At 41.3% G+C, this 26,415-nt stretch overlaps 1 protein-coding gene across 2 annotated transcripts; it reads left to right on the top strand.

Moving 5' to 3' along the window:
- The first annotated feature begins 1,912 nt into the window (after positions 1-1,912).
- Positions 1,913-26,415, top strand: LOC102914649 (signal-regulatory protein beta-1-like). Of its 2 annotated transcripts, XM_076563849.1 has the most exons (7): positions 1,913-2,180; positions 5,201-5,340; positions 14,268-14,612; positions 18,587-18,904; positions 19,355-19,669; positions 25,106-25,220; positions 26,223-26,413. In XM_076563849.1, exons 2-6 carry the CDS (start codon positions 5,262-5,264, stop codon positions 25,216-25,218), a joined length of 1,170 nt encoding a protein of 389 aa, XP_076419964.1. In that variant the 5' UTR covers positions 1,913-2,180; positions 5,201-5,261; the 3' UTR covers positions 25,219-25,220; positions 26,223-26,413. The 2 variants fall into 2 exon arrangements, with proteins under 2 accessions (XP_076419964.1, XP_042126731.2); XM_042270797.2 differs by lacking the exons at positions 1,913-2,180; positions 5,201-5,340 and having other exon boundaries at positions 13,008-14,612; positions 26,223-26,415.

Below are 26,415 nucleotides of genomic sequence, written 5' to 3' on the forward strand. Positions count from 1 at the left end.
CCTCTATCATATTCATACAGGTTGCTTTAAGGTCTTTTCTTGTAGTCAGCTATGTTGGAATATTCATGGCCTGTGACTGTAGGGTTGCTGTGCTCTAGTGGAAATACATTGTCCTGGATGTTACTGATTGTGTTTTCACCTGGCATCTAGGCATCTGGGATTGGGAAGATTATAATTCTAGGTCTTGATATCATGACCTATTTTGGGGGTGGGTCTTTTGTCTTTTGGATTGGTTTTGTTTGCTCTGTGGTCCCTAGGAGAATGTGGTGGCTGTGTGTTGCCTATAGAAAAATCTTCTGGGATCTTATAGGTGTAGGCACTGGAGGTTCAAAGTGAAATGTGTTTTTTGATGTTGGGACCTGAGGTATAGGAATGGGGAAGAAGCTGAGGGAGGTGGAGTGACTGCAAAAGAGGGAAGAGTTCATGTTGTTCCTTGAGAACCTGCTTAGCTAGTCACTTGGGTATGGATTCTAAAGAGCTGGGACTACAGTTACCATCCCTGCTTTCTAGTAGTTAATTTTGTCAGTCCATTTGCATAGGTCACAGTGTTCAGGTATTTTGGAAACCATCATTCTGGATGTTTTTACAAAGATCAATTTTCATATTTGTTTTGGTGTGTGATGTGTGTGTGTATGGGTGTGTGTGTGTGTGTGTGTGTGTGTGTGTGTGTGTGTGTGTGTGACATGTGAGCACACATGCACACCTGAATGTGTGATTGCTGAAACTGGGCTGCATCTTCATCCAGGCCAAACTAGCGGATTTTCCAGCCACCAAAATCTTGGGAGTCATTTATTGAAAGAAATCTCACCTTTCTTCTGTGTAAATGTTAAAGGGAAAAAATGATTTCCATATGGCACATAGAAACACACAAACAAGATAATTCCTTTTGAAAAAAAAGGGGGGGGGAGGAATGCATCAAATTCCAAACAGGGCTGCATTACAAAGAGGTGAACATGGATCATGTATTTTAGCTTTGAAGTAGGTGGTGACAACATCTCATCCTATTGGTGGGAATTCAATCTAAGGCAGCTCACTAATGGCACAGGGGAAAGAAGGGGTTCAAGAAATATGAGTTCTTGCCAGGCTAAGTACCTTTTATTAAGAAAATTGCATTAAACATGTTCAAAGTAGAAGTGAAAAGAACAACAGACGTGGCTGATATCAAAATTATAAGAAAGCTTTTATATCTACAGCACATCCACAGAACAACTCACCCACATTTGCTTGCATAGTTCCTCAGATGAGGACACAATTACTTGCTAAAGGTGCTCACCCCATCTTTGGACAGTGCTGCCTTTCTCCTAGATCTAACTAACACAAAGCTGCAATGTACACAACATTAATACTTTTTCAGGTTATTCCTTCAGATGAATTTTGGCATCTCATGGCTCTTGGTCTCATGTTCATCTTCTTCAGTTTAATACCCTCAGTCTTCAGGAGTTGCTTCTAATACAAACCTACATCTTTTTGTTGTCATTTTTCTCTTTTTATTCTTCTGTTATACAATACATTTTAAATCACGGAGCATTTATAGATGTGATCTGACTGTGTCAGGGTAAAATAGAGCTACCATTTGCTTTATTCAAAATATTATTATTTTAGTCATTGTGTTGACTCTGATATATGCCAATAGCTGTGTCTTTAAAGTACAGGACACAGCCGGGCGTGGTGGCGCACGCCTTTAATCCCAGCACTCGGGAGGCAGAGGCAGGCGGATCTCTGTGAGTTCGAGGCCAGCCTGGGCTACCAAGTGAGCTCCAGGAAAGGCGCAAAGCTACACAAGAGAAACCCTGTCTCGAAAAAACCAAAAAAAAAAAATAATAAAAAAAATAAAGTACAGGACACATTGTGCAACAACTGAAGCATTGGATGAGGAAATAATGCTAAATGCAAATTAGGTTACAGCAGAGACAGATCACAGTACATTTGTCCAGCACTTTATTCTAGAAGCAACAATCCTCAGGACTATAGAAGCAGAAATGCCCCAAGGAACTGGTGCTGATAAGCTAATCCTAGTCCTGAGCAATGATCCCTTGTAGCTAAAACCATCTAAAACCTGTCTTTTCTGCTTTCCAAGTACCCACGTGTGTTTGGAGAAAGAATATGAAGAGTGACAGAAAGAAAGCTCATGAAAGTCTTGAAGAATTTCAGCCTCACTGGTTGGGGTGATTAATTGTCAAGTGAGTAAAACATGTTTCATATGGATAACTTTGCATGGGATCATAGAGTTTTCTTTTGAAAATATTACTTTCTAAACTTTTCAAAACATAAGTGAAGATATTTATCATCAGACTCTGTGTAAATCTGTAGACTTGAGAGCTGGGCTGGGGATAAGTAGGAATCGGGAGTGATCGACCCAGAGTGACTAGGAGTAGTGGTGATGATGACTTAAGACAGAGGCAGAGTTCTGTGTCTGGCATGTCTCAGTAAAATCCTTCAGAGTGTTTCTTAGTTGTCAATTTATAAAGCTGGCTAACATTCACTGGATGCAATAATAAGAATGCATTACTTAGTCATATGTATGTAAATTGGCTATAATTTAACAGACCAAAGTGAGACTGCTTCAGTATGACTTTAAATTTATGGTGTAAGGTGGTTCCTTAGTCTTTTTTCCATTGGCTCTGATTACATTTACTGCTTTCCACTTATACAACATCTACTAATAATTATTTTCACAAAGCTCACATGGATGAGCCCATAAGTATTTGGCAGGTAACAGCACTTTTCTATAATGTTAACAAAAAATAATGAGTACTTGCCAAAAGGTAAAACAGCTTACTATCCTATGCAGCTTCTTTTATAAAGGTAATTCTGTATTGAAATTTTCACTGGGTAAACTTCTACCTTCCAGAGGATCCCTGGATCTCTGGACATCTTTGCCACTTAATTCATATCTTGATGACATTCCAACTTCCTATAATAGTTCATGTGCTGGCTACAATCTCATCCCACAGTTACTACTATAGTTTTTAAGTGTTCATTTAACAGTAGCCCAATAGATCACACCAATTATTTGATTTGTAATCTATTGCTGCCGAACAAAGAGTTGTCAATAATGTAACTACGCTCAAAAATATGCAATGACTTCTCTCTCACATACAGGTAAGTGGTGTAATGTTTGGTTGACTTAGGATGAGATATAAAAGCCATAGTGGCATGCTCCTCATTAAGAACCATGTAACAGGCTGAACATATAAATATATATTCTTCCCAGAATAGATACAAAGCACACACAGGCCGAAGTCACCATGTACATACATTTCACCACACTGCTTATGTCATATCTGACACCATGGTATTGGAAAGATTCGTGGTCTAGTCCTAATGTGACTCAAAAAGGTTTTCAAAGTTTGGGCGCTTCTACAAGTCTGTTCTTCTAACACACCATCATATTCAAGAACAAGTATCTCACAGTATCCATTCCAGTCTTCGCAAGGCATCTGTGCAGCCTTATTGATCTGTTTAGCCTTCCACCAAATGAGAGTAAAGTGTTTTGTTAAAAGTCCTCACTGCCTTTCCTACTTCCATTGACACTCTGTTGACAGTACTTAGAGATTGCTGTTGAAAGCAAACATCAATAGTCTCAGGTGATGGTAAAAGTAAGAGTAGTTAACTAAACTGAAAGTGAGTAGAAAAATTTTATTATTCAAGACAGGTTCTCCATATGTACTCCTGGATGGCCTGGAACTCAGAGAGACCCACTTGCCTGTCTCTGAATGCTGCAGTTAAAGACATGTACCACCATACTTGGATTGAGTTCCTTTTTTTATTTTTATTTTTTTTTATTCAATCCTGGCCCACCTGCCTCTAGTAGCATTGCCCACAGCAGGCCACACTCCCCATAACTAGCAATGGAGAAAATGCTGCACAGATGTGCCCATGGTCCAACATGAAGCAGGAAATCGCTCAACTGTGGTTTCTCTTCTCAGGTGTCAATTTCACAGCCAATATTAACCATCACACGCACTGAAAACCACAGCAAACACTTCTTATACCAGGATTAGAGAGGAGAAGATTGGGTCTTGAAGTTTGCCTCTTTTATTCTGTTCCTAAACACCTATCAGTGGTCAGTGAGGGCACTTATCCTTTTTCCCTCCCTGTTTCCTAACTGCACACAGTGGGAATTGAATTATCTTCTTTTTATCTGGAATCAACTCTGAACATCATTGTGTCCATCTGTTCTCCCTGACTGAGGAAACAGTCCACACTGTTCCCTTCTCAATGTGATATACACTTTCATCCTCCACAAAGTATACATTTATTGAAGGGCTCCCACTTGCCCTCTTGACGACATTATGGTGTTATGATACAATGCTCTAAAAAAGGTAACTTCAGAGAGCAAGGATTTATTTGGCTCCCATCTCCAACTTACTGTTCCTCATTGCAGTGAATTCAAGGTGGTAAGAATTTGAAACAGAGTGTGACATTATAGCCCAAGACAAGTGTGGGTTGCAATGATTTAGTGTGTGTATGTTAGTATTTAGCTTGCCCTCTCATTTTGTAGTCAAAGATCCCCTCCCTGCTCAAGAAATTGTTTTGCCCAAAATTAAGACATGTTTTTCCAACTCATTTAACTAAAGACAAGCCCTTACTGACAGTCTAAGAGGAATTCTAATTCTAAACAATCTTTCACAGATACCTTGGAATCCTGCTTCATCTGTGTCAGGTTGACAATTACTACTAACTATTAACAGATTCTACTTGGTTTGTGTAAGTGAACAGACTCTTTAGCTTCACTTGGACTACATCTACCAGGCTAGCAGTGGACTCCCAAGGGGTCATTCCAATAGGACAGCTGATTTACTCCAGCACTGAGCTGTTTTTATACACATCATATGGGCTTAACTGAGAACACTTAGATGAGGCTGGGACAGTATAGGCTGCAAAGGAATAATCTCTGGGGTCTTAAACTTCAGTGTGTTATAAAATATGGTTGTGTCCTGGATTCCAATTGATGAGTTACTAAGATAAGATGTCTTGAGACCAAGTGGATCTAATATAGGTTCCAGAGAAGAGAAAAGGATTATATTTTTCCTGTGCATATCTGAGTCCCTCTAAAATGCATGGTAAATTACCTCTCCCTTGCAGCTGCCTGTAACACTGTGTCTCTATTTCAAAATAATCAGTATGTTTCCTGTTTCATCATATCACTGACATGTTCTTTAGGCAGGATAAGCCACAGCGCTGTTTTTCTCTGCAGATCAGATCCTGGGATCTCACCAGCACTGACACTGCACTGAGCAAGCTGCTTCACTCTCACCATGCTCGACCTGGGTGCTTGGCCCCACATTCCGCAGAGTATCCTACTGCTGACCCTACTGCTGGGACTCACAGGTGAGTGTCCTAGGAGTAGGATCATCTCCCTGCCACTGGCCACAGCTGCTAATGAAAGTCAAGAACTCCAGGTAACCACCAAACTGCCACAGGAGAGAAGTTTACAATATTGTTTGGTTTCTATAGGCAGAGTCATAGTGCTGCTCTGTGAGTCCAGACATGGACAAAATTTCTTTCAGTAGAATCACACTTAAGTCACTGTAACTCTGAGGCACATCAGAGACAATGAGTCAGTTCCAAAGCAGCTGATGGCCTGGCTCCAAGCTCAGCACTCTCTGCTCACTACCTGAGAGAGAGGCTGACATGCAGGCCAGTGACAGGGCCATGAGGGAAGTGTCTCTAGTGAGGCTCAGCCACCATCCCTTCTCACTTAGTTTCCTCATTCTGTCCTCCAGTTCTTCTTCATCTGACCTCAGTCTTCTCAATGAGTGCTGCTTCTTTGAGAGGCTGTATTATTATTTTGTCTTACCAGTGGCTATGTTCTGTTGCTAGGGTTGACATGGCAAAGTACCCCAGGCTGGAGGCCAAAACCATAGACATTCATTTCCTCACAGTTCTGGAAGCTGGAATTGAGTGATCAAGACATCTACTGAGCTACATTCTTCTGTGATGTCTCTCCGGTTGTAAATTGTACCTTCTTGATCTGTCTTCATACACATGATCTTACCTAATCCTGTCTGTGTGGATCTTCTCATTTTCTTTAAACAAATTCAGTCACACTGGATTAAGATCCACCTGAATTATATTAATTGGCATTTAACTCTTGAAAGACCCCGTTTCACATTCTAAGGTACCGAGTTATGGCTTTGATATGTAGAGAATAAACAATTCATCTACAATGTTGTATCCACATCGCGAGACCCCGAGAAAGACCACCACAGAGCCAATATCTGATGCAAAACACAAAGGAATTTATTGATAACAAGCAAACCTGGGCTTGGTCCGCATCCAACATCTCACACAGTGGGTGGAGAAGGGCAACCCTGAGCTCTCAGGGTAAAAGGTTTTTAAAGGGAAAAATCACAAGCAGGGTGGTACAAGCCTTGGAGTCATATGATTGGGTGAGGGTATGTAACCTTTGAATTTACTGGTTGGGGGTTACAATTATCATTTTGGGGCTGGCCTGGACAAGTCCCAGGTTCTATGTTTGCGCTGCCATGGGGGCTGGCTGGTCTTGCACGTTCACATTGACCCATGCACATAGCTCTAAGTTGGTGAGGGTTCCCAGACAATAAACAACTGGCTGACCCTTGAGCAATCAGAGTACGTGCAGAAAGGGAGCTACTGCAAGGACTATGTCATAGTCCTCCCAGAAACTGCTTGCTCAAGTCTCAGGAAACTGAAATTGAGCCCTGATCTCTAAGAAAAGACTGAGCAGCCTGTTATGGAGTCTTCTTGGTCCTTTCAATTACATGTAGCCACACATTCCTGTTCTTCTTGATCTTCTCTAGGGAGCTTTGTTTTCATTATTTTCTTGGTAAGCAGAAATATTGACACTCTGTGTGGTCCATTCTTATAATTCCCCAAGGCTGTTTATCCTCAGTTTCTTCTTTGTCCATGAGAAACATTTGATGGCCTCCAGTCAGGGTTTATCAGCCTTCAGACTCCACACTTTAATTAGGTGTTATGTTATCTAATGTCATAGAAGTTGAAGTTTTAAAATGTCCTCATCACATTCTCATTGCACCTGATACAATCACTAAGGTATGAGTTCTGATGATTTTACCACTTCATGAAACTTTTTTTTTATTTTCTTAAATTAATACTTAATTCAATCAAATGCATCTCTTTTCTCTGCTCTCTTTCTCTTAATTCATGGACTCTGTTTCTTTAAATGTCCCTACACACACACACACACACACACACACACACACACACACACACACACACACACACACATACCCATTCTTAAATATGTAAATAACAAATTGCTAAGTTCACATAATGTTATCCAAACAAGGACAACATCGATAAAAATGATAAACATGATAATATTAAAGGGTAATATATCATTGGCAGAGATTTGTTTGTCTTTGCTTTGTCTTTTTCTTAGTATTTTATCCATGCTTTTCTATACTGCTGTCTTTCTACAGGCTGTATAGGCTGCAATGCAACAGAGCAGTCAGAAGATTGAATTTTTTTGTTGTTGTTGTTTTTTGTTTTTTGAGACAGGGTTTCTCTGTGTAGCTTTGTGCCTTTTCTGGATCTCCCTCTGTAGACCAGGCTGGCCTCGAACTCACAAAGATCTGCCTGCCTCTGTCTCCCAAGTGCTAGGATTAAAGGCGTGTGCCACCACCGCCCGGCAAGATTGAAATTTCTAAACTGTGGTGTTTAGTGCAACTTCCGTTTTTATTGGTTGATTTGTTTCAGGAATTTACTTTAGTGTTTGGAAGATGTCTAGCACAAATTCGTGTGCTAAAGCTGTCATCCCCAGATAAAGGCACTACTTTGAGAGATGACTGAATATTTAGATGGTAAGGTGGAGATGAGCAACACTAACTCATTACACATTAGAAATATTTCTTTTTTTGAGCTGCTGATCCCAGGTATTTTTCAAATCAATAGGAAGATAATTTAGCAAGCTATAAGCATTTCCAGTTGCCCATCCATATCCAGAGCCAGATCTAGCTCCATGACCCTATGCATATCATCCAGTGTCAGGGAAGCCTCCATGGCTCAGCAAATCAACTGAAAAATTATACTTCAAAATCAAGAACACTCACCATGTCTCAGATACTGTGCAAACACTCCATGGTTCTGTCTCATGTGGATGATCTGCTCTTAACACATTGCCACAGACACAGAAAAAGAGGCAGAAGCACAAACAGCCCTAATGACGATGTCTAGAGCTGTTGCTTGGATGCTGCCTGACTGAAGTCACTGGATTCTATTTCTAATAAACTACCAGTTTAAAATGGGATTCAGTGAAGTGGGAAGATGTCACACTCAGCAAATCATAAGCAGGGAAGAGTTTGTTGGATACTGACTATGAGCTACATGCTGTTGTAGGAACACATGCTGTACTAAGGAATACAAGTGGCAGAATGGTCACCCATGTGGAGCTTAGACTCTACAGGGGAAAATGACAACAATTAAGAAAAAAACATGAAACTGATATTTTAAAAGGTGATATATGAAAATATGTCCAATTATCCAAAGAAATAAGAAGGCTATTTGGGGAGTTAGAGATTGAAAGCAGGGGGTGTGGTTGGACATCACTGAAAAGAGGAAATTTGAGTAAAGACACAAAGAAAATTTGAGCGTGTGGCACATGGCCCAGGATTCTAGAAGATGGACTTTGTGGCACATGGCAAAGACCCTAAGTAGAGCCTACCGTGTTCATGGACCAAGTTTTCACTCCAGGTGAGTGGAAGGCAGTATAAACTTGAAATGGAGAAGCACCATGGCCTGGCAAGTGTTTAGAACTGACTTTGCATGTAATGGTTGAACACTGACTCTCCGGGACAGATAGAAGAAGATTGTTGCATGTCAGCAAATGAGAGAGGGTGGCTTGCACAGGACAGTGACAGGAGAGAAAGCAGGAAAGGTCATATTTGGATACAGGCTAAAGTGGAGCCTATACAATATCCTGAAGGATCAGACTTGATGTGGGGGTGCAGACCCTTCTCGGCATAGGGCACCAGCATCTGCAAGAGGAAATGAGCTTCATGTCAAATCTATAGGCTGTGTCAGGAGTTTGCTCTTGAACATGTTCACCCTGAGATGTTTACTTCACTCAGGGAGCCCCTCAAGTGCATCACTGGACAAACAACTTCAGAGTCAGAGTGTGGGCATGTGTTCCAGTTCTTCCTTCTAAGATTATTGATGTTACTTTATTAACAAGTCAGCTTCCCTTCTCCCATCTTTCAGACTTTAAAAGTAAAACCAGCTAAGTATCATGACATAATAACCCAGCCCTGTAGTGATATGTGGTCCCTTGAGGAAGGGCGATTTGAAATATGATTTATGTACATATCCATTGTATATTTTTGAATTATTATCACCTTATAATCTTTGCTTAGAATTCTTTGCTAGGAATTTAATTAATGTAATGAGCTTCTGGATCTGTTGCTAGAATTGCGTTGTTCTTTAGAAGGCATCATGTAGACTTGCCTTCTTCAGGTTTCCTGTGTTCTCCCTTGAGATACATGCACCTGGTGATCATTTGTCCAGCTGCACCAATGAAAAGGTCTTTATAGTAAGGACTCTTCCTTCTGAAGATGTGCCATATATTTTCTGTTGTGCAATGCCAGCTCTTTGTCCAATCTGGCATGGCAGTGTAGTATACCTGGACTTTTCAGCTGCATTTAATAACTTTGCCTGTAGCAACTAAGACACCTGCTCCCAGTCCCTACCCAGGGTTCCAGAAGAGAAATGCTTCTCAGTAGCAATGGAAAGAAAAGTTTCTATATACTAATTTCACACACTATCTGTGGGTCATTTTCTTTTATTCTTCTTTAATGCTAGTTCTCCTAATTGTCTCTAATTTCTTAGTCCTAATTCTCTGTTCTTATTCTCCTGCTTCTCCTCATCTAGCCTCAAAATTCTTCCCTTACAGGAGACTTGAACCAATAATAAAAATTACAAGTTACCTCTCATTGGTCAAAAGCACATTCCTAGGGTAAGCGATAAGGACCTGAGCCATTTACCATGGCAACACAAGGTTTAAAGTTTTCAGCACCATAGTGAGGGTACAGTACCCAGAATGACTAACTCTGAGACATAACTCTTTATCAGCAGACTTGGCAAGCAAAGAACTGGTATCTTATCTTCAGTAATTTTGTGTTAATAACCTTGCTTAGAATTGGCATAGTGTTTTAGGCTGCTTAGCATTAATAACCTTGGTTAGAGATCTGTGACTCTGACCTTGTGTATCTCTGTAAAGTTTTTAACTTATGATCCATTTACAGAAACATTCAGTCTACTGTGAAACTGCTCTGAGGTTTCAAATCAGCAAAATGTGTGTTGCTTGTTTTGGACTTGGGAGACATGTTATTTTCTAATGTTAGTCAGAGCTAAAGGAACAAGGCAGGCTTTGAAGTGTCTACCATCTTTGTGTAACAACATTCTCCACAGCTTGTTACAGAGTTCAGTCAAAGAAAACCGCAGCCCACAAATAATTCCCATGGGTGAGAACAACTGTGACGACATAGCAGAGGGGTTAGGAAGGCCAGTGTGCAGGAATTCCAACAGGGGGAGGGATGGAACAGTAGCTACAGCGTTAATATCAGATGGGGGAAAGTGCCTTTGACTTTGCTAGCCCTGGGAGAACTGGGTGCCTGAACCATCTGCCCATGGCACAGCCAAAGCCATGAGCCCATATACAGAACAGACAGAAGCAAAAGAAGAACCACAGTAAACTTGCTATATGTTTGATCAGAGCTTTAGCAGTGCAACATACTAAGATAGGTCCTGGGGCAGAGTGGTGGCAGGTACCGCATGTCCACCAATTCCCAGTCTTCCCATTAACATAAAACTCAGATTGAAGGTCACATAACCTTTGACAAATGAGACCCAACATCCTTCACTTTTATTCTAGTATAGCATGCTCTATTCTCCTCTTTGTGGAAACACATTTTTTTTTTGCATCATTGGGGCACTTGACAGCCTTAAGGGTTGCTGTTATTGTTGTTCTGCTAGATAAGTTGAATACTGAGGTTGCAACCGCTGTGCTAGTGTGCTGGGATTTCTGTAGGACTCACAGATGAGGATATCATGGACTGTCTGACCTTCCATAACTCAACCAGTATAATGCCAGAAACTCTTATGTTGCTTAGATAGTACATAGCTACTCTAGCCTTTCTGGGGGATAGAACAGAGAAGATGGATGAAGTTTCTTCCAAGCAAAGCTGCTGTGCAGATTTCAGCTGGTCTCTCTAAAACAGCTAAATCCTGGAAGGAATGGATGCCTCCATTAGCTATGATAACCCACATCTATGCAAACAGTTAGATGAGATTCTCAAGTCCACTCTGTAAAGCAGATTCCACAGTGGTCAGGCTATAGTTCAGTTTTCTGTGGTCTCAGGAACACAAGGAGCTAGCCACCACCCTGTCCCTTGATGACTTCCTTCACTTGCCCATAGTACTTTGCCTCAGAGTGCAGCTGGCTACTGCTTTAGTTCTTTCTGAGAGATGAAGTGGGTCTTGGGCATGCACCAGTGACCTTCAAATATCCCACATTTACCATTTTGTCTTTATAGAATTAAATTTAGCAAAATATTTTATGAATGTTAAAATATTATAAAACTAAAATATATCATTTTAGTTTATTATTCATTATGCTAGAACAACTATACTAATACGAAATTTTGCAGAGGAGTGGCTACCACATATATGTCCCAGTAGGCAAGCCTACTGGGAAAGCAAGCCATATGTACTGTTTCTATACGTAGAGTTTTGTACTCGTCTCAATGTTATAGGATCCAGTGCTTAATAAAATTAGAAATTAACATTCTGCTTTTAAAAACTGAACTAAACTAGTTCAAAAAATGTTAGAGTTGCTCCATTTATTCAACTTCTGTACATATATTAATACAAAATCTGATTAGGTCTTTTAAATTTTTTGTTACAAAAATTTTAGTCTGTAAATTTGATAATGTATATTTAGAATTTCCAGTTGGAAAAAATTATGTAACATTGACTAAATTAGTTACATATTTTGTGTACACACCAATGTGAAAATATAAATTACTTTGTAAGCTTACATAAATGTAACTTATTCCCATTATTTTTCCCCGTTCATTTTTTAATCAGAAATTATTCTAAGACTATCCACATGTTTTCTAGATATGGTATTAGCTATTACACAAGGTTTTAACTTCTCAAGGTTCCTTTTTGCTTTTGGATTAAGTTATCTAGGGAAGCTGTCCTTCCCGGCAGCTCCTGATGTGTGCCCTTCCCTAAGTCTATTAATGAGAACCACTGAAGTGGAAGATTAGAGCCACCATTTTCCAACAGCTAAGTGGAAGCTGGGAGCTCAGGATGCTTTATGAAATTTCAAAATTCACTATATTGCCAAACTTTGTTGTAGCTAGAGTTTTTCTGCCTGGCCAACAGTCAGGACAAATCTCTGTCACCTGCCAGTCCCACAGCCACTCAGACCCAACCAAGTAAACACAGAGACTTACATTGCTTACAAACTGAATGGCCATGGCAGGCTTCTTGCTAACTGTTCTTATATCTTAAATTAATCCATTTCTATAAATATATACCTTGCCATGTGGCTTGTGGCTTGGTTTTATTTAAATTCTGGGTGTGTTTTTTTCTTTAGGAACTGTGAACACACACTATTTCACTGCCCCTGGAAGCTTCCGTTTCTGATAAGGACTGTTTTCATATCATTTTGATGTTGAAAGAGATGAGTCGTGCTCCAGGCTGCTCTCAGTGTTCTCTGTTACTCCTCTTTGTCTGTTGGATTCCAGTGTGCACTGGTGTGGGCCTCTCTGAGTTTGAATTATTTCAGTGTGTTGGAATTATAGTTCTTATATTTTATCAAAACAAGAAGGTGTGAGACATTTTTTCCAATAATCTTGTCTCTATACTCCAAATTCTTCAATTTCTTCTCTTTATTCTCTCCTTGCCGCAGCATTGCTGAGTAATGTTACTCTATCCATTTCCATTACTTAGATTTTTATTTTGTAACCCCCTAAATCCTCTGTGGATGCTGTCTATTGAACTAATAAGTTTTGTAGTTCTCTACTCCCCAATTCCATTAGATTCCTTCTTACAGTCTCTCTCCATTTATCTTCATATATTGCTATTCAGAGTCTTGACTTCCTTTAGTGAATTTCCATTTGTTCATTGCATATTTCAAATGAATGTTGCACAGTCTTGGTCCAGTAGTGTAGTACAGTGCAGCACAGTGCAGTCCTCCCAGATTACCAAAGTCCAGCAAAAATGGGTCAGAAGTGTCAGAGTTGTGGGACTTAGAGTCACTGAGCAAACAGGGTGCTGTGATGGGCAGACAGGTGACAAGGGACAGTACCCTTGGGTGACCACACCATATACAACAAACAAAGCCGGTCCTCCTGGAGAGTGGGGTCCTGTGACACCATGCTAACTGCCTTGTCACACCAACTTAAAATGAAACTTCTGACCTCCAAAGCATGAAAGAAAATATTTCTGTTGTGTCAAACCCCTAACTTTATAGCAATCTGTTACATCATCCTTAAAGTCAGTATAATGTTGGGGCTGGAGAGACAGTTCAGGGATTAAGAGCACTTCCTACTATTCCATAGGACACAGATTCAATCCAGTAACCATATGGTGACTCACAACCATCTTCAGTAACTTCAGTTCCAGGGGATCTGACACTCTCTTCTAGGTTCCTTGGGCACCAGGCATGCACAGAAGCAAAATACTCACACACATATAATTAATTAGTTAATTAATTAATGTAATTATTGTATTTTAAAAACTGGTAATTTAAGCCAAGGTTTTATTTCTATAATTAAGGTGCATGTTACTGTATATTGGGACCTTTCTATGGTATTATCACTCTACCTGATAAAGAAACCATATGGAGAACTGGGGGCCTGACCCAGAGAAACTTGTAATAAAATGTACATCTCATTAACTATACAAAGCACTAAGTTCACATCTCACTGTTCTAAAAGAGTCAGGTCATCACATCCAATACAATTATTTAAGAAGTGCCATATGCCATGTGCACAGAAAATGAAAACCAAATAGATACTGGATAAAACATGAGAATTCAAAAAAGAATTAGGGCTTCAATAAAAATACTGCAAAGTTCTCAGTGTCTCTGTGACTCAGTTTCCTTGTCATTACATTCTTTTGTTAAGAGGTCCAAATGAGGAGACCATGATCACATCATGCTGAGCTCCAGTAAGAAACAGTGTTTGATCACAACCTTGAAAAGCCTGTGGGTTCTCATCAGGATGAGCACTAACTGATGTTTCCTGCTGGAGCAGATACACGGGAGCTGAAGGTGATCCAGCCTGAGAAATCAGTTTCTGTTGCTGCTGGAGACTCAGCCACTCTGAACTGCACTGTGACCTCCCTGCTCCCTGTGGGGCCCATTAAGTGGTTCAGGGGTACAGGGCAGAGTAGGCACCTAATATATAGTTTCACAGGAGGGAAGTTCCCTAGAGTCACAGATGTTGCAGATACTACAAAGAGAAACAACCTGGACTTTTCCATCCGCATCAGTAGTGTCACACCTGCTGATGCTGGAACCTACTACTGTGTGAAGATCGACAGAACAGACTCTGACAAGGAGCTTCGGTCTGGGGGAAGCACAGTGCTGAATGTGCTTGGTAAGTACTGCGTTGTCCTCCTCATCCCCGATATCTCCAACAGGTCAAAATGTGCCCAAGATTCTGTGAGCAACAAGAAAGAACAAGTCTGCAAGTGACCGCCTATGTACATAGGGTGACTTTACCCCAGCTGTGGACCAAGGAAGCAGAGGAGGGGAGAGGACATGCTATTTGCTAGAAGTCCCCCTTCTGGTAAATGGGGGTAAATCCATACCCTGGTCTGCCTGCATAGCAATGCTTACCTTTCTCAATCTGTCTCAGGCTAGTGCCTCCATAAAACCCTGAGAGCTGACTGCCTTGTTCAGTGACAGAGTCAGACTTGGCCGACTGCCTCCAGAGTGTACTTCCCCTACTGATTAAGTCTTCTCTTTCTCCCCAATCAACCTGGGGCTGAGTGTATGCCAGCTTCCACTCTAGCTGTCATCAGAGATGGCAGTAAGCAGGCCAGCAGGGGCTCTTTACCCAAGATGTCTGTCTCCTCCCAAGAGGAAAAACAAACCACAGCAGAAAGTAACATGGCCAGGGCATGGTGGCTTGTTTTTTGCATTTCCTCTTCATGCACAGCACATTGCTAACATTCACAATGTGCTCACCTTCCCTGTGAAATCTCTCACCTAGTTTAGATGCTGGCACCAAGTTAGGCCTTTGCCTTAGATCTGTCTGAAAAAGTTTTGTGTCAGCTACCAACTCTCTCAGATACTGAAGGTTTTGAGCAATGTAGACTTATTATGTCTATGGGAGTCTCCAACTGGAAGACCTCCAATCCCCAGCTGAGGAAACAAGACACTCACTTTGAATTTCCTGACAGAGGCCTGAAGTCTTCTTTCTAGGTCCAGATTCTGAGAATTTTTCAGCATGAAGGACAGTCACACTACCCAGTCCAGTCGTCTTTGAGATATGAGTCCTGTGTTCCAGTGCCCTGACTGTGATCACGTAGTCAGTCGTTGCTGAGATCTGGCCTGGAACCCACATCTGACTCTATCTCCATTGAGAAGCCTGATGCATAAGAAATGCTGAGTCAGAATTGCTCAAACTCAGCCAGAATTTCCATTCATCATCAGCTCCCCAAGGTGTCAAAATGTTCCTCACGGTCAGATGCTAATAGTAGTGATGGGAAAGCTACCCCAATGTCAGCCACACCCTCACTCCATGTCCCCTGTGTAAACAAAGCATCATATTTTAGCAGCTACAGACACAATAATTCAGATCCCAAATCAGGAATATTTCATGTGTTTCAATTTCTCACTACTGAAGTGGTGCCACAGTGGATGATCTCATAAAACCATAGTACTGACCATAAGGCACACACCCTCTGGTCAGCGCCTGCTGAGTCTCAGGGTGAACTAGTTTACAAAGATATCACCCCTTGCTCACCTGTGTGCAGCTGTAGCAAGACTTTTTAGAACCCCTCAATGGAGAGTGAAAGGGAGCTTGGCTTCATCTTAACTTGATAGATGTCACAAATAAGGACACTGAAGTAATGCAATGCCTAGGCAACCCCAACCAGCAAATGGCTCACATAGGCTGCAATCTATAGCCTTGCAGTGATGTTTCATCTGCTGTGTCATTTGGCCTAAGGATGCCTTCGATGAGAAAGTACATGTAAGGAGGGAACAAAGTACCATGTGCTATGTGCCACATCTCCATTATATCATTTTCTCCCTAACCATGTGGTATTGGAGAGAGGTCACTTCTTCCCTTTAGAGGTGAGCCTGAGGTTCATAGAACACACCTGACTTGTGAGCACATGAGGAAGAATCAAGAATTGACCAAAGCTTCCTGCCTCATAGACTAACACTGCATACATGGTATATATCCCACATTGCTTATTCCCTAAGCAGCAGCCACAGAATGGAGCTGACTTCTATGCCCAGTCTTGAAAATATGATCTGTCCATGGAAGAAGAACAAAGGAACGTTCTGCCAGAGCCTGGGGCCCCTAGAACAAGAACCTCTTTTCTGGAGCCACCTGGAATAGCAATTTGGCCTAGAATTCCTCAAGTTGGGTTCTTAGAAAGGAGGCAGAGTCAGTGGCAGGGTTACAGAAGTGGGGACAGTTGCTTTGTTGTGGTAAATGAAAGTGAGGGCACAGGAAATGGCCTCTGAGACACAGAGGGAAGTGGGAACAGAGTCTCTGTTTCAGCTTTGGTGTCCTCTTCTGTGGCCTGGTGATGACCACAGACCTTTAGAGATAAAGGCTGACCCTGTGTATATCATGTGACACAGCAGCTCCTCCAAACCAGGTGTCATTATGGTTGTAAAACCTCGGGTAACTTACTCTAAATTTGAAGCACAGTCTCCCTTCCTGTACAATGTATATACCTGTACCCTCTTTGTGAGGGTGCTATGACTATCCAGAGTTGCTACCAGACTGGCATCAAGAAGCCATGGGAGAGAAAACCTTGCTCTCTGTGTAGTCCTCAGTTTCCCTTTCTGTGAAGATGACAGCCATGTTCCATGGTCAATGTTATGAATGAATCCTAGATGGCGATGTCAGGGTCATTACAGGGCTTCAGTAGTGCAGTGGTCTGCAGGAGAGAGGACTAAGACTAAGTGTCTGCATATGGTCAGGCCTATCACAGCAATACCCCCATCCCTGGTACCAATTTCTTTCTAAATTATGGTTACAATAGCCGTGAAGAAACACCATGGGCACAGAAACTCTTACAAAGGAAGACATTTCATTGAGGTGGCTTACAGTTTCAGAGGTTTGACTCAGTATCACGATGGAGCAGACATGGCAGCACTCAGGCAGACATGGTGCTGGAGAATAAGCTGAGAGTCCCACATACTGACCCACAGGCAACAGGAAGTGAAATGTGTGTCATACTGAACGTATCTTGAATGTATTTGAACTAAGGAGCCCATCCCCACAATTACGCACTTCCTCCAACAAGGCCATACCCACTTCAACAGAGCCACATCTCCTAATAATACCCCTCCCTATGAGCTTCTGGGGACAAATTACATTCAGTCTACCACTTACCTCAAACCTATAGAGACATCAGGTGTGCTAGAGTTTAGATAGCTTGACTTCAAATAACGCTTGTTTACAATCCTGATGTGATGGACATTAAAGAAGGGATCACATATGTAGAAATACAAATGTGTAATGATATTTTCAAATGCAGCCTGTTACACATGATAACTTCAGCACAAGGCATCTACACAACACACTACCTTCCTCCCACTACTCCACCCATATGTGTGCTTTCAACCAGAGATTGTTACTGTCTGTTCAACAGGCTCACTCCTGTGTCTCTTATGATTAACAGTTAGGAAATGAACTAACCACCTTTAGCTTCTTTTGCAGAGGGAAAGCACTGTTTTCAACCTCAAGCTAAGTCCACCTGAAACCCATTTAGAGATGCAGACTCTTGAGCTCTCAATGTTAAATTCAGGCTTGGCACAGATGAGACCTACTAGCATGTAGGTCCAAAAGAAAGCAAGCAACCAGGGAAGCAGGAAGGGCTCCAGCTTTGTGGTACCTCTGTGACGTCATTTATTTCCTGGGTTACTATAGATGTGAATCTACAAATATTTCCCTTAGATTTGTTAGGTTTCCAGAGGAAGCCAACAGGAGCAGATCATAGAAAATATAAAATATACTGGTGAATGCCTTCCTTTGCTCAGGCTGAGAATTCTACCTAGCCTTGCCTTTCCTCATTTACTGGTGGGGATCTTTGCCAAACTCTGGAGATAAAAGAATAAAGAATACCCCAGAAGGACCAGGACTAACCCTGCCAAAACAAATCTCCAAAAAACAAAAAACAAAATGAGGAGGATAAACAGTAAAATTATGTGTCTGTCACCTTGAAATAGAGCAGGTCCCCAGTATGGCTGAAGCTCTGGAATTGATCCAAAGCACCATAGGAAACAATGACAATGAGATTAATATCTATGAAGGGTCCTCACAATGTTATGTCAACAATAGCGGCATCACAATCACATCCTTATCTACATGCTTCTTTGTAGCTAAACCGTCTCTTCCTGTGGTGTCGGGCCCTGCAGGAAGAGTTATTCCTGGGAAGACAGTGAACTTCACATGTAAGTCCCATGGCTTCTTTCCTCGAAACATCACACTTAAGTGGTTCAAAGATGGAAATGAGCTCCCTCACTTCGGAACTGCTGTAGACCCCAAAGGAGAAAGCGTCTCCTACAATCTCTCCAGCACAGCCCAGGTGGTGCTGAGCCCTCAGGATGTCCACTCTCAGATCATCTGTGAGGTGTCCCATGTCACCTTGCAAGGAGGCCCTCTCCGTGGGACTGCCAACTTGTCTGACACCATCCAAGGTAAATGACGCTGAATCCCAGCTCAAGCTCATAGCTGTTCAGAATGGTTTGGTCCATAGTTCCCAGCAAGCATTCATGCACACCATATGGCAGTGGGAATCATAGACTGTCATCAGCATGTTAAAACAATGTATTTATTTTAACAAAAGTAATTATACCTATACAATGTATGAGCCATTTCACTCATTCCTGGTATTTTCATTCATTTTACTGTTGTTATAGCTTTCCAAGTGCACCTGAGCATTGTGCTTATTAATTTCACAGATTATGACACTCACTGTGTGCATCTTTGTGTCAGGAGCTGTGTTTAGGGGTTCTACTCTGACACAAATGCTCATCCTGTCCCCAGTATGAACTTAAAATGGAGATGGTTCCTCTGTACTCAGCCTCACTTCTGGCGTCTGTCTGTCTAGGTTCTGTCTATCTCAGCTTCTGCTCATGCTTTTTCAGTTCCACCAACTGTGGAGATCAGCCAGCACCCATCAATGCTATGGAAGCAGATAAATGTCAGCTGCCAGGTGAGTAAGTTCTACCCTTTGAGAATACGACTGATTTGGTTAGAGAATGGAAATATATCCCGGACAGAAGATCCTTCTCCACGCACCGTCATCAAGGATGGAACCACCAGCTGGACCAGCTGGCTCCTGGTGAACAGATGTGCTCATGAGGAGGACCTGGTACTCAGCTGCCTGGTGGAACATGATGGACAACCACCAGTCATGAAACATCACACTGTGATGCCCAGAGCACATCGCAGTGAGCAAGGTATTGGCACCATGTCTGGTGTGTCTCCACCCCAGCTTCTTGAATGTTTGTTAATTTTCCCTCTTTTTTTGAATATCAAAGGCAGAATTTATGCTTACTGTATGATAATCTTAATATCTAAAACTAAGTAAAATGTTAAAGTTAGCTTTCATCGCCAGCTTCTCACAGGTCTCACACATCTCTCCATTGATGTGTTGATATTCCAAGATATTAAATAAGGAAGACAGGAACGCATCATCTTAGCCTAGCATTCTGTCTCTTGAATTCTTACCTACCATTTGATATATCCTCATGTTCATTTTCTTCCTTTTCAATATCTTCCCTGCCTCCATCCCATTTTACACTTTTCCATGAACATCTGGACCTCACTCAGTGTTCTATGCTACCTCTTGAGTGTAATTATAATAGGCTTCCTGAGGACCTGTTGTTTTAGTGTGGATCTGGACCCAGCTGACTGAGTGGTCATAACAGGGGCCTCATTTCCTCCTTTTTTTGTTATAAAGGACAGATATCTATGTATCCAGACGCTGGCTTACACTTAGTACATGCAGCTTTCAATTTGACTATGATTTCTTGCCCTTCATCAGTTGTTGCTGACTCTGTAGCTAGGGTCCCACTGTCTCTGATCCCGGGGTAGGGGGTGAATAGATGCAGAACCAATGGCACAGGCTCTGGTAGATTGTAAGCAATCTCATTTATTAAACAAAGAACTAAGGTATTTATGTGTGTGCTTTTTGTCAGGCTCTGCTTCCAGCTGCCATGGTGTTTCCTGGTTGGCTCTGGGTTGTATGTCAGCAGTGGTCATCTTGGGGGTCTGGTTTCAGGGCCTTCTGGGTCAGGATACTATTGCGCATGTCAGAGCTCTTTGTTGCCTAAGGCATGGCCCAGTGCTTTAGGCCTTATCTGCCTCAATCAGTCACCCAATGAGTCATCAGTTTTACAGACATGGAATCTAGGGATGGTAAAGCAATAGGGATGTTGAGTTCTTGCCCTGAGACCATGTGATGTGGTCTAATGTAATGAAGGGAAATCTAAGGTCCCTGAGAGGAAGGTCATCGAGAGTACATAAGGTCAAATTTCTAGTTAAGTGTTTTCCCTTGACTTGTTAATATCCTAGGACTTAGGCAGAGTTAGATAGAGACCCCTTTACATGAATATGTATTATTTCCCCATCATAAAAAAAAAAACCAAGAGTGGCCATCAACACCTATGACTTTTTAAAAACATAGGTTTCTTATCATGAAGCCTTCATTGTGAGCTTTATCTGATGAATGAATAATGGGTCACCAAATATTTTTTATATCACCATTAAACAGTAAAGTTTAGAAAGTGCCAGCTCCCTTAGAGTATGAACTATAAAGGTGCTGCATAATTATACCCCCTGATGGATCTGTGATGTGTGCTCAACACTTCTAAATACAATCCACAGTGGATGCTCAAGTAAATAAATAGTTACATTCAAATCCAATACCATCAACAAATTCAATGAAATTAACTGTAATTCCCAACAATTACTTTAAATGGACTGTATTTTCAAAATTACTTTATAGACTTCCCTATGTGATACAAAATTAGGTTCTTCAAAAAGAAGCACCTTTCACAATTAGACCAGTAACAAATAAGTTTAGAACTCTTTGTCCATGTTTTCTGAATTTTCATACTTCTGCTATAGAATGTATTAGATAATCATATTGTCCTTTTTAAGTCTAAGTGGATATGCAATTATAAAGTGATGTTCTTCTCTAGGTATTGATGTGGAAAACTTACCATATCTCTTTCATAAGTCTTTCTGGAAGATTTCTAATATTTTCTTTTTCCAAAAAACTTCTTTACATGGTCATATCTATTTTTCAGTTTCTATTTCATTAATTTTCTACTGTTCTCCCTTCAATATTATTATAAAAATTTGTGGAAATAACTTATGGGCCATCAAATGATATAAATGAAATTGGAGTCTTGTCTTGGGATTCTTAGTGTCAATCACTTAAGAATGGAGTCAAAGGATAGGAAGCTCAATGAAGATTTAATTAGAGTATGAAAGTGAAAAAATCCCTTAGGCAGGCAAGGTCAAAATCTCATCAGACTCCCAGAGACTGATAATGTAGAATAGAAAGGGGAAGCAAAAACAGAAACAAACAAACAAAAATTCCCATGATGTTCTAGCCAGCACAGAGTCCAGACACATGGTGAACAACAGGTGGGGAGGGAGCAGTAGGAAATCCTACTGCAGCCCATACATGGTACCAGAGAAAGATAGGGGAAAAGTGGGAGAAAAAGTTGTCCCTTCTTAAGGTGAAGCCTCAGAAAGGTGAACTTCACTGCAGCTCAGCTGGGAAGAACTGTCCTGGGGGAAGGAATGCTGGGAAGAAAAAGAGCAGCACCTCATTAAAGGAACAATTAATTATTCCACCCCTTTATCATGACTTATGTATAATTTGGCCTCCTACGGCCCAAGTTGAGATTCTATTCTTTTGACTTGAAGTTTACTTGGGCTTCTGTTGCTACTCTCAGGGTAGTATTTCCTTTATTCTCTTGCTCCTGGTTTACTTTGGCCTTGTTAGGTTCCTTAAGGCGGGAGGCAAGTCACTTCAATGCTTGATGCAAAAAAAAAAAAAATGACCTTTCTATGGTACCTATTGTCTGCTACTGTAATTTAAACAAATTTACCTCTACCACAAGCCCTGGGAACAATGACCATTAGTCCTCTGATCTTCAGTGCCAGACACTTCAATAATCAAATTCCAAATTCTCTTATTTGAGTGTATTATCTGTAGCTAGAGTTTTCCTGCCTTGCCCACAGTCAGGACAAATCTTTGTCACCCGCCAGTCCCACAGCCACTCAGACCCAACCAAGTAAACACAGAGACTTATATTGCTTACAAACTGTATGGCCATGGCAGGCTTCTTGCTAACTGTTCTTATAGCTTAAATTAGTCCATTTCCATAAATCTATACCTTGCCATGAGGCTGGTGGCTTACCGGCATCTTCACATGCTGCTTGTCATGGCGGCAGCTGGCAGTGTCTCTCTGCCTCAGCCTTCCGCTTCCCAGAATTCTCCTCTCTCCTTGTCCGACCTACTTCCTGCCTGGCCACTGGCCAATCAGTGTTTTATTTATTGACCAATCAGAGCAATTTGACATACAGACCATCCCACAGCAATTATCCCGATGACTTTTCCCTATCAGAATCCCATGGGAATCGCTTCTTGGCTAAGTCCAAGTGCAGGATCCCATGGAAGTATTCTATAGTGAATGTAGGAAGGTAGACCTAAACAGAACACTGTCATGTTAACACAGATATGAAAGAGCCTGTATAACACAGGGAGCCATGGGATCACAGTGCAGGGACAACAAAAGACACAACAACTCCTCAGAGAGCTGGAGCACGGGATGGCCAGAGAATTTTTCAGGCTGAAGAGGAGGGAAGAGACAATAGAATTTATATCTGTACTCCGCTGCATCAAGTTGGGTGTTTGCTTCTTCTGAAGGCACTATCAAGACCATTTTGATTCTTTTTTGTCTTGTCTTTGTTGTTGTTTGTTTGTGTTTTCAGGCAATGTTATAGTTTTATTTTAAACTCAGGCAAAGAAATGTATTCTTTAAATTGCCATTCCAGGATACACAAGGGAAGTCAATTTAGGAACTCAAACATCACACCCACAGTCAAAAGCAGAGAGAAACAAATGCAACCTTACTATATGCTGTGTGGTGCTCACCTAGCTTTCTTTACTATTCTTACATAGTGTGGAGCCCTGTGTCTAATGAAATGGTGCCACCCACACTCAGAGTGGTGCTTACCATCTCAATTAACAGCCAAGACAATGCTCCACACACCCACTAACAGGTTATCCTTATCTACACAATTCCTTAGCTGAAATGCTCTTCCTGGAATTCTAGGTTGTGAGAAGTGGGCATTTAAAACTAACTGTTACAGACACTGTCTCAGGAGAACTGAGCTAGTAAGAACTCACACTTCGGATCCTCTTGTTTCTACCTCCCTAGTGTTAGTATTACAGGCATTGGCTAAAAAACTGGTCGGCTGGTTGTTGTTGTTGTTTTTCTGGGGACTGAACTTAGGAACCCAACCTAACCTTACATCTTAGGTAAACACTACAATTAATGCACAACCTAACCTACCTGTTTCTGTTCCTAAAACCAAATTTTAATCTTTGATTAATTTCAAAATTAGTACTACTTCCTGAACAACAGAATATTTTTGGAGGACATCTACACTGGGGTGGACTTGGGCTGTATGATGCCTGAGGCACCAAACCCTGACATCTATTCTCATAGACTCAAGTATAGAATTTTTGTCCCTCATCTGCATGCTTTCAGCAAGTGGCTTGATCAGACTGTTGTCCATTTCAGCAGCCTCCCTTACCCCAAGAATCTGTATTGTTTCAGGATTCCTTTATCTAAACAAGGCACTCTGTTAAACTCTTCCTCTCAATGTATCATCTTCTTGTGCATGTCCTCTGCACAGCTATTCCTGGGTAATTGAGAGACTGAACTTGTCTTGTCTGAGGACAACATTCCAGGATCATCCTAAATACCAGCATTGAGGAGCTTCTCTGAATCCCACTAACTTTGTGACCATACCTACAGATCAGATTCCACATTGAAGAGGAAATAATAATCCTTAAACCCCAATAATTCATTCTAGATCAAAATATGGGTAGCCATCGCCCAGGAACACAGATATAGGTCACCTCAAAGGCCACTGTGGAAGAATGTCTATGGAATTTTTGTAGGAATAGAACAAAAGAAGTCATAAGTCAAGACACTTATGCAGTACATTTGTGGGAACATGGAATGAAAGGGGTATAACACAGAGAAGAACCCTGCTAGAGGTTTCAGATGCTATAAGATGGCATGTGAAGCATCAGGGTTGGTGGAAGTTAGTGGTCTGCTAAGTTAATACATTCTAAAAAAAACTAACCTTCTGCTTGTACCCTCTCAATTATTAACCTAATGGTCACAAAGCTGTTATGTTAAGTACAGAGGACGGCAATGTATGGGTATTAAGAGAGCTGAATATGACCCAAGATAATCTGGCTCTTGACCTGAAACGTCAAACTCTCCAATTCACTGAACTTCAAAAAAACCAATAATAATTACAAAAGGTTCAGTTTGAAGGTTCATATTCTTTGTAAGAATTTTTGTTTATAAAACCAGGTGCTACGTGGCATTGAGCATAAAATCTTATCCAACCTCTCTAGAAGGGAATCTTCTTGACCTATCTCAGAGCCAGTGGGTAAATCTTGAAATCTTTTGCTGTATCATCTGCTTTGAAGTATTGAAGTTGGAATAGAGCACAAATTCAAACTCCTCAGAGATTTGATGTACTTGGTATTCCATAAATGGGCCAGGTAAAGATCCCTGAGGATAAACTCCTTGTATGCTCTCTAATGGTTCCTCCTACCACTTGATTTCCAGAACTGAAGACATCAGATACTGCTGAGGTCCTTGTAGCTGTGCTCCTTGCACCCAAACTTCTACTGGTAATTGGTGCCATTGCCATCTACATGCACAAGAAGCAGAAGGCCTGACTGTAAGTTAGGAGGGATGGAGGGTGTATTAGTTACTATTCTGTTGATGTGACAACACAACATGGTGAAAACAATTTATAGAAGAAAGGGTTTATTTGGTCATACTGTTCCAGAGTCATATGAGTCCATCAAACCTGAGAGGCATGAAGAAAGATCAGGGAGCTAAGAGCTCACATCCTTGTGGAGAACATTAAACAGAGCAAATAAACTGGAAGTGTCACAAGGCTTTTTAAGATCAAAGCTCACCTCCTGTGACATACTTTCTCTGGAAAGGCTGCAGTGTCTAAACCTCTCCAAACAGTACCACCAACTGGGAAACATGCATTCAAATATTCTAGAATATACAGAATATTTCTTATTCAAACCACCAGGGGGTTATCAGTCTTTGGACTAACAAAGAAGGGGCAGGGGCAGTAGGAGGGCCAAGGCATTTGTGAAACAGTTTTTCCATCTGTGGTGATGACATGTTGCTGAGCATCCTCAGGAATCTCTTATAAGCCTTTGAGACATCCCAAGCTCCCAGGAAGTATGTGTGTCTTTCAGGAAGCTTTCAGTTGAGGATCAACAAAGGCATCCAAAGAGGCCTAAAGGAAGTGAAGCACATGGGCCCTTGGGAGGATGTGGGGTATTGGCCTCACTGCCCCTGTTAAAGGTCACCACAGAAAGTGGAGAGCAAGGGTTCATGGGAAACAGCAATCTACATTATGGACCAATTTTTAAAAGTTCCAAAACCTGTAATAAAGGCTGTTTCTGCTTTGGTCTCTCCATGATCATAAAGAATAGACTCAGAAAGACTGACTCAGGGACTAGGCTGAGATGACACTTTTGTGACATGGGCACCACATCCACTCAGGATGGGAGGAGAGCAGTACCAGGGACAATGAAGCACTAAGGTACAATGTGTACATGATGAAAGGAGTATTGAATGAGAGGTGATTCTCCACAGCTCTTCTCTTCATTCTGCCATATCAGACCAGGAGTATCTGACATCACCTTTCTTATAGGTGCTCAGACTACAAAAAGTTGGTGAGAAGCTGTGGAAGATTGCTCCAAATGCCTCCCTTACAAGGACAACTCCATCTTAGAATTCCCTATTGTTCCCCTATAAGCATTGATAGCTCACAGTTGTGATGCTGTTGTTATCGGATTCTATTCTTGGGGTTCTTAATATCATTAATAAAATAATTTAAGAATGAG

Source organism: Peromyscus maniculatus, chromosome 2 (assembly GCF_049852395.1).
Source record: "Peromyscus maniculatus bairdii isolate BWxNUB_F1_BW_parent chromosome 2, HU_Pman_BW_mat_3.1, whole genome shotgun sequence".
NCBI lineage: Eukaryota > Metazoa > Chordata > Mammalia > Rodentia > Cricetidae > Peromyscus > Peromyscus maniculatus.